The following is an 8,333-nucleotide window of genomic DNA, read 5'->3' on the forward strand; positions in this document are numbered from 1 at the left end:
CTAACACGAACAAGGCCTAAACATAATTTTGAGTCCAAATATCAGCTTTGTACTCGAATCAATTCTAAAAATCCAAAACGAACAGGGCCTTGTAGATAGGCCGGTTTTGGGAAGTCCACCAAATCCAAATCTGGTTCATTTGCAAATGCCTCTCATTCCTTAACTCAACAAGAGGAATGCTTCATTAGGACAAGACCCCAATTTAACACATTGAGACACAGCCACTTAGTATAATGCCTGGGTCCTACGTTCTTTATTGATCTGAATCGTCCATCTGATAGGCCTTGCTTTGGATATCCTATGGCCCATAGATCGTGCCAATCATGGAATCCTAATGTCCAAATAATGTGTATTTTTTTTTTTTGTTGAATGTTAACTATTGCCTATATATGTAGCTTTACTCCATCCATGTCTAACGAAGAAAACTCACATAATTAGAGGTTGGAATAGATGATTGGCGTGATTTTTAGGCCGTTAGAGGATCTGAAAGGGTTTCGTAGAGTAATCTCGTGCTGGTTAAAGGAAGAGGAGAGAATCCAAGAGCTCAATCATGGGTTGGGCCTAAAATCCAAATCAAGGGAATTAGCAACAAAACTTAATCAAGAACTAAAAATAAAAAATAAAATAAAATAATTTAACTAGCCTCAACAACTGAGTCAGTATGAGATCGTCTTGTGTTTCCAGGATTTATAAATCTTAGGATGGGGGAGAGATTTCTAAAACCTGGATTTCTTACTTAAAATCCAAGATTCTGAAGGGAAGCGAAGCGAAGAGTGCAGAGGGCTGCCATGGCTTTCAAACTAAAACCTGGATTCTAAAATCCAGGTATCCAAAGAGCCCCCATATCTCAAAATTTTGGAACTAGAGCAAGAAGATAAGGGTTGAGGCCCTACATCAAGCAAGTTCTGTCAAAAGTTAGATCAAATCAAGCTCCAAAATTGACTTCGAATGAACCAGATTTAAGAGGATGGAAATTATGACCATCTTTTGTCCATATAATTCCATAACCATTTTCTTCATCCCGTAAGGGGCCGTTTGGATATGCAGATTTTAGAGTCTTGGATTTCCTCAAAATTGTAGATGGGAGATGAGAGAAGAAAGAGAGCAGCCGTTGTTTTCTGATTTCTCACCCTCCTTTCCGACAACAAGAGAGTAGGAGATCGTCCCATGTTTCTAGTGTTTAGAAATCTCTCCGAGATTTCTAAAACCTGGATTTCTTACTTAAAATCCAAGAAACGTTATCCGGAAAGCTTGATCATGAACCCTCTTTTACACTGTTTTCAAACTAAAATCTGGATTCTAAAACCGGCGTATCCAAATGGCCCCTAAGTCATCTTTGAATGTTAACTTGTGTCATAGGCTTGACCTTAGTTCAAAACCAAGAGTTAGTTGAGCCAATTCATGGTTTGACCAACCCAGGGGTTTTAACCTGAGGTCAATCTGCGACTAAGGAGCAAGTGAAAGGATTACTTTACCCCTATACTTGGCCAATCAAGGCTTTCCAATCTCATGTAGGATCTCTTTTCCTGAAAAACAAAGCTCACCCATGGATAACCCACTCCTTCCTTTGTTTAAGACACCTGAAAATTTTACCTACGGTGCATTGTTTTACCAATTACCACAGAACTAAAAGTCTCTTTGTAACATGAGGAGTTCTAGGCTGAAGGGAGCCCTTGCAAAAAAGAGATGAAAGGGCTCTCCTATTGGCTACACATCACCATCATGCATTAATCGCGGCTGAAAAGTCAAACATGATGGTGATGTGCAGCCAATGAGGGAGCCCTTTCACCTCTTTTTTGCAAGGGCTCCTTTCAGTTTAGACTTCCTCTTGTAACATAGTGTCTTTTTTATAAAACCTCTTGGCCACAACGGCCTTAAAGCTATCAATTGATCCGTCAAATTTTTAATTAAAACATAGAAAACCCATTTACACCGTACAAGATTAGACCTGTTACTACAAGCAGTGAGGGGTGCAACTTGGGTCGGGTCGGGTTGCTGCCAACCCGCAACCCGAACCCGCCCGACCCGAGAACCATTTACTCAACTTGAACCCGACCCGACCCGACCCGAGTTTCAACCCGATAAGGTTCAATAACACCCGACCGATGAGCCTTTTTTTTTCCAACTAGACCCAACACAAGATTTTAAGCTTATTAAAACAAAAAGAAATGATAAAGTATGTTGGGTTTCACTCGGTTAGGTTGCCCAAGCCCTCAACCTGAACCTGACCTAAACTCAACCCGGGTTGGGAAAATTCAACCAGAACCCTACCCGAATAGCATTAATTTCTTCTCCGGTTGCTTGACAACAGAGTAGGTGGACTGAAATTGTAAATTGCGTGTCTCTATTATTGTATTTTGTCTTATTCATTTAACTCATATGAGGTGGCTGCTCTGGCATGCAACGGCCAGCTGCGAAATGACTTTCTATGATGGTCCCTAACAAATCCCTACAGGGGATTTGAAAACACACACAAGTTACAAGGCACAATCAAATCCCCTGACTTTTGGGATTGATAATAAGACGAAATTACAATATTAACTTGTGAGGTTGGACGCGTGAGACGATAAGGGAAGAAATCACACACATTCAATTCCCTTGACTCACGGGGTTTGACGCGTGAGACGATAATACTCTCTAGCACATGAAAATGGTATGATGATTTTTACAAGGGCGCCCTTTATTTTAGCATTCCTCTCATCATTTTTAACTTTAGTTTGAAAGCATTATTTCTGTATATATGGTCTCATTTTTCATCTAACCATAGCTCCACGTGTAAGCTTCTGAGATATACACAGTGGGGACCACCCTTTGATTTGTGGACCCATCTCCATGATCAAAATACATGTAACTAGGATGTTTGAAATGTTTCATTGACGTGATATTTGGACCATTGGAGATCCAACATGGAGGGGCCCACCAGAAAGATACCATGAATATAATACTGGGAGTGATGAAGACGGATAAAGAAAGGCAGACGATAGGACTTTCATAAAGTAGGTGATATAAATTGTTCAACAACCCAATCTCCATCAAGTCATCAACCACTCGTCCTAAATCGAACGGTCCATATTCTTCCATCAGCTGAAATGGACGGTTGTTCGAGACCGGACTTTTTCTTGTAAAGACAGGCTTTTGAGTACATAGTTGTGGGCCCCCTTCATATTATCTTTCTCTTTTGAAAAGGAAGTTACTTTCTTTTGAAGAAAACCGAAGTGTTGAATAAATATTTGTTTTTCTAAAGTTTTAAAATGTTCTTCAGGTAAGACAGTCTCACAAAATTATTTTTCTAAACAGTTTCTTATTTTAAACAAAAATTACTCACTTGTTCCTCGTAGAATATAATAGTGAAAAAAAAAACAAGAGAAGCCCACGGATAAAATTACTTCAATAATTTTATAAAAATAAGCATACGATATTTTTGGGGAAATGATATTAGCACAACCATGTTTTGATAATTGCACAAACTCAGCTTGTCTTTTCTATTGCTTGTGATAGCCCTTTGGGAAGTGTAATAATCTCCCTTTGGAAGAATGCTAGACTCAAAGGAGCCTTTGCAAAAAAGGCGTACAAGGGCTCCCACATTGGTCGATATCTATTTATGACAGTTATGGAAATTGACTAATGGGAGAGCCCTTGCAAAAAAGCCCTTGTACCCCTTTTTTGCAAGGGCTCCTTTGAGTCTATCATTTCTCTAATCTTTGACTGCTCTTTAAATAACAAAAGACAAGATGGGTTAGTGCTGATATCATTTCCCTATTTTTTATATTTAATCAAAATGGTATATACATGTACCTCTACTGTCCTATATCTGTTGATATTCAGCTCTTTAAATAATAGGGAAAATTACATTTACACCCCCTCTAGTTTCCGGCTTTCCGCATACAATTCTACCCCTTGGTTCTAAAGGTGACAAGTACACCCTCTCCCCCTCTCCGGCAATTTAACATGACGGAAAGACTGAAACTAACCATGGTTAATATTTTGAGGACAGAAATACCCTCATTTGCAGAGGGAGTAGGATTACGCCATTTCCCACTGCCGTCGTCGCATCTCCGGCCACCGCCATCGCCTCCACCACAGACAATGAAACCCTCATCCATGGCTACATCAAACCCACATTTCAAGAAAAAAACATTGATAAAAACAACAAAAAGTCCAAAAATATTAGGGTTTATGTGCAAATCATGATAATAGTATGAACGAAGACTAATAAAACTCCTAAATTGAGGATTTATGTTGATAAATAAACATAGTTTTCAAGTCTGAAAATCCTAATTTTCAGTTGGAGAAGACAAGGGCATTTTGGTCATTTCCACCTCACCGTCTGGTCCGTCCAGTTAAAAGAACCCAATGGAACCACAGGGGGTGTAGTTGTCACGTTTAGAACCACAGGAGTAGAAGTGTATGTGTCAGAAACTAGATGGGTGTAAATGTAATTGTCCCTAAATAATAAAAGACAAGATGGGTTAGTGCTGGTATTATTTCCCTATTTTTTATATTTAATAAATGGTATAAATATGTACCACTACTGTCCTATATCTAGTGATATTCCCACATCCATGTTTTGATAACAAGATGAACTCACCTTGTCTTTTACGATTTAACAGGTGCAAAAGGCTATTAAAGTTTTCCTAAAATCCCAAAAAACTTCGAGGAGCCAGAAACGACAAGTTGATTTCGTCGTGTCATCAAATCAAAACATGGTAGTGCCAATATCAGTAGTATAACAAAACTTACCCCCTGCCGCATGCATTCTTTTTTTGCTGTTGGGCCAAAAAAAATTCTGAGAAATAAAATTACCAGAAAATAATGACCTCTGCCAATAAAAAAAAAAAAAAAAAACCTTTGAGATTTCTTCTGCAAATTCAAACACAGAGTTTAGTATAATATCCTTAATCATCAGCTCTGATGAATCAAACCCCTCCAACAAAAACCCAAAAATCTAAAAAGAAAAACATCAAAAGAACAAATCAAAAAAAAAAAAAAAAAAAAAACCTAAACATGGTATTCTTTTTTTCCTTCGTCTCACCAACTAATCTTGGAAACCTGTTTTTTCCCAAATAGCATTTCTAACCCTACTCAAATCTCTCCCTTTAAGAGTCCTCCCAATCCCTTCATGAACAGAAAAAGAAGCGATTTGGGTTCTCGGAAATTGCTTGGCTAAAAACTCATGAGGCGGAACTCGAATTTCATCATCTCCTTCTAACTCTACCTCATCAGATTCTACAAATTCTCTCCTTCTAGAATCTTCTCGAAGTATCTTCGACCAGTCTGGAATATTCACCGGCAGTGATGACGCGGCAGTGCGATCACCGTCCGATCGTTTCGTCGGTTTTTTCGTAATTTTAAAACTGGGAATCTGCTTCTTAAACTCGTGTTTCGTTTCGGGGGGTAGAGGATGAGAGTTCCACACATCTGCTTCGTCGAATTCAAAATCGACGGTGTTGGATGTTAGTGGGTTTTCTGTGAAGAAACGATAGGTGGGTTTGGAGAGGTAGTTTTTTCCGGCCATTGGAAGAAGGTTTTTTTTTCTTTTTTCAAAGATTTGGGTTTGGATGCCTTGTTTTTGGGCAGGGGAATGGTCTGCTTTTATAAAAGATGGAAATGGATAAGCCTCTCTCTGTGGCTTATTTTTACTAAAATGCCCTTCTACGGATGCAAAGTAAAGAAAAATGTTTGGTAGTGTATTTATGGAGATTCCCATCCATTTTACATGTCAATGATGTTGAAAATCTTTCCTTGTAAAGAACTTTGACCTATTTTTGGGAGCATGGAAATTTTTCCAAGGAATGTTAGGTTTAAGGAGAAATTATATGTGGTGCAACCATATAGTCCGCTATTTTTCAAAGTGTTTTGTAAGGCCCGCTTCATAGGATGATCTGAACTGTTCATTTGTTGAGACACAACATAAGTAGGTTGAGCCCTCAAAATAATTTCCATGATCCTAACCCTCCGATATGTAGAGTTTTCCATAATGTGCAGTATCTCTGTGGACTAGGGGTTAGAATCACCTATGGAAATGTTTTATTTAAGCACGACCTATTTATGTTGTGCCCCAACAAATGAACAACTTGGATCATCCTCTGCAGCAGACCATACAATACATTTTTTAAAATACAAACCGGAGTGCCACACACCGTATAAAATCTATAAATTAAGGGTGTTTTTCCTGTATTTTTCTTGCATTGTATGAGAAACATATCAACATTAATCAGAGATTTTATACGGTGTAAGCCCTTATAGTCCCTTATTTTTCAAAAAAGTAATATACAGACCACACTATAGGATGATCTAGACCATCCATGTGATGGGCCATAATGTAAATAGGTTGTGCCTAAAACAGGTTTTCATAATATGCAGTTTATCTATAGATCGAATGGTTAGGATCATCCTAGGGTTAGGATCATCCTTATAGTCCGTACAGTACTTTTTGAAAAATAACTACAAGGGCTTTTTCACCTGTATAAAATCTCACATTATCCTAAATAAGAAAGAAGAGGAGTATTTAGGTAATTTCACATGTCAACGTTTATCGTCACGAGGAAGCTTCATTGTGTTCTATTTTTGTCGTGATGCGCACAGTTTCATTTGGTTCTAGAAAGTAGGAGTGGTCCTGCCGAGGCAACCTAGATGAAGACACGTGTATCTACCATTGGATTACTGCCACGTGGCGCCTTAGAGTCTCACGTTTCCTTGCGCGTGCGGCCACGTGAAGGAGAGGGGCCTCGACTCGGATCTTGTGCGCCAGCCTGCTACTTCTGTCACAGACACCGATCATCTCGCCAATTTCTCTCCTCTTGGCCTTTTGTTTCACGAGAAATCCAAATCCGATAAAACGGGCGCTCAACCGTTATCTCAATTATGTGCAAATCGTACAGTGTACTATTCTTATTTTTATTTTTCATATTGTGATAGAATTTTAATTGGCCACTAATATTGGCATATCATGTTTTAATAATTGCACAAACTCAGCTTGTCTTTTCTTCTTTAATCGTCTTCCTGGAGCTTTTTGGGAAGTGTAACAACCTTTGACAGCTATTTAAATAAAAAAAAGTCCAGATGAGTTTGTGCAATAATCATTAATCAAAATATGGTAGTGTGAACATCAGTAGCCCTTTTTTTTTCGTTCTTTTATACTTAGGCCATTCGAATTAGATTTTCAAAACAGATTACAAGTCCAAAACTGATTAATGGAGTTAAAATTGTCTGCAATTGTGAGTCGAATAATTAATTTTGGATTCATGATCAATTCTCAAATTTCAAAACAAAAAGGTCTGTTAAGACTTTATCTTTATCAATTTCTTTTCAGAATATGAACTTATTTATTTCCATTAAATTCAAATGCTTGAAAAGGATTATCCTAAGGCGATGTCCGGCAGTCGGGAATTTTGCTTCCATGATAAGGAGAGATTTGAGAGTACATAACTGAGTTGAGGGTAGGAAGTGGCTAAGACTCAGGAAAAAGACGATCATATTTTGAGTAGAGTTATTAGGCTTTTCTTGCCGTCTCCTCACTCAACCCCTCTAGTATCTAATCTCTCTCCCAAGGTCCCTTGCCATTAGGTAAGCTAATATCCCATGAAAAAATATTCATGGTAGCCAAATGTGGCCCCAATCATCTGTTTCATGCTTGGTTTAGGACTCACAATCGGTTTTTATAATCTAAAACGAATAGGGCAAAACAAACAGGGCCTTAAGGGTTTCTAATGGTGTAATTTGAGTCACAGGGCTCATTGGATGTATGATTAAAGATCAATATACATATAACCACTTATGTGGTGGAAATTTGATCATTAAATTAATAGGAAATTCCCTCAATTTATCGCCGCGAGTAGGGTCCGGACGTACAAAAGCCTTCGTTATCAACGCTGATGTCTATTCTCTCTTGTTAGGATTCCAAATCCAACCTCCAATTAATTAACAATATTTTCCAATAATGTTGTTCTTAGTAATCCTTTTTTTAGTAACCATTCTTTAATGTATGCTTTAAAGGTAGCAATCAAACCCTATCTTAACCATTTCTTTAATCACAGACTAATTTCTTTAATGGGAAATTGCTTGGGGAGAAAGAGTATTATAGGAAGATGGTCACCATCTAGATTAACATGAATTGCCAATTTGGCATGATTCTCTTCCTAAACATGGCACATGTGTGTGGCCATTGGAACCGTTGATCTGATTAGAAGCCCAAATAGTGATCCCATTCGAAAGATTAAGCGCGGACAATCAATGGCCCAAAAAATCCTTGAAGAATTAACATTTTTTCATCACCCTTGATCAAATGGCTGACGTGATCCAATCACGGTGGGACCAGCCGCGATGGATCAGAC

General features: G+C 38.3%; 1 protein-coding gene across 1 annotated transcript; it reads right to left on the reverse strand.

The window, feature by feature from the left end:
* Positions 1-4,832: 4,832 nt before the first annotated feature.
* Positions 4,833-5,583, reverse strand: LOC143861003 (protein S40-4-like). The gene has a single exon (XM_077371886.1). The coding sequence runs from the start codon at positions 5,513-5,515 to the stop codon at positions 5,036-5,038; it is 480 nt and encodes a 159-aa protein (XP_077228001.1). The 5' UTR covers positions 5,516-5,583; the 3' UTR covers positions 4,833-5,035.
* Between the last annotated feature and the right edge of the window lie 2,750 nt (positions 5,584-8,333).

Source organism: Tasmannia lanceolata, unplaced genomic scaffold (genome assembly GCF_043159265.1).
Source record: "Tasmannia lanceolata isolate RefF3 unplaced genomic scaffold, GAP_Taslan_0.1 ptg000037l, whole genome shotgun sequence".
Lineage (NCBI taxonomy): Eukaryota > Viridiplantae > Streptophyta > Magnoliopsida > Canellales > Winteraceae > Tasmannia > Tasmannia lanceolata.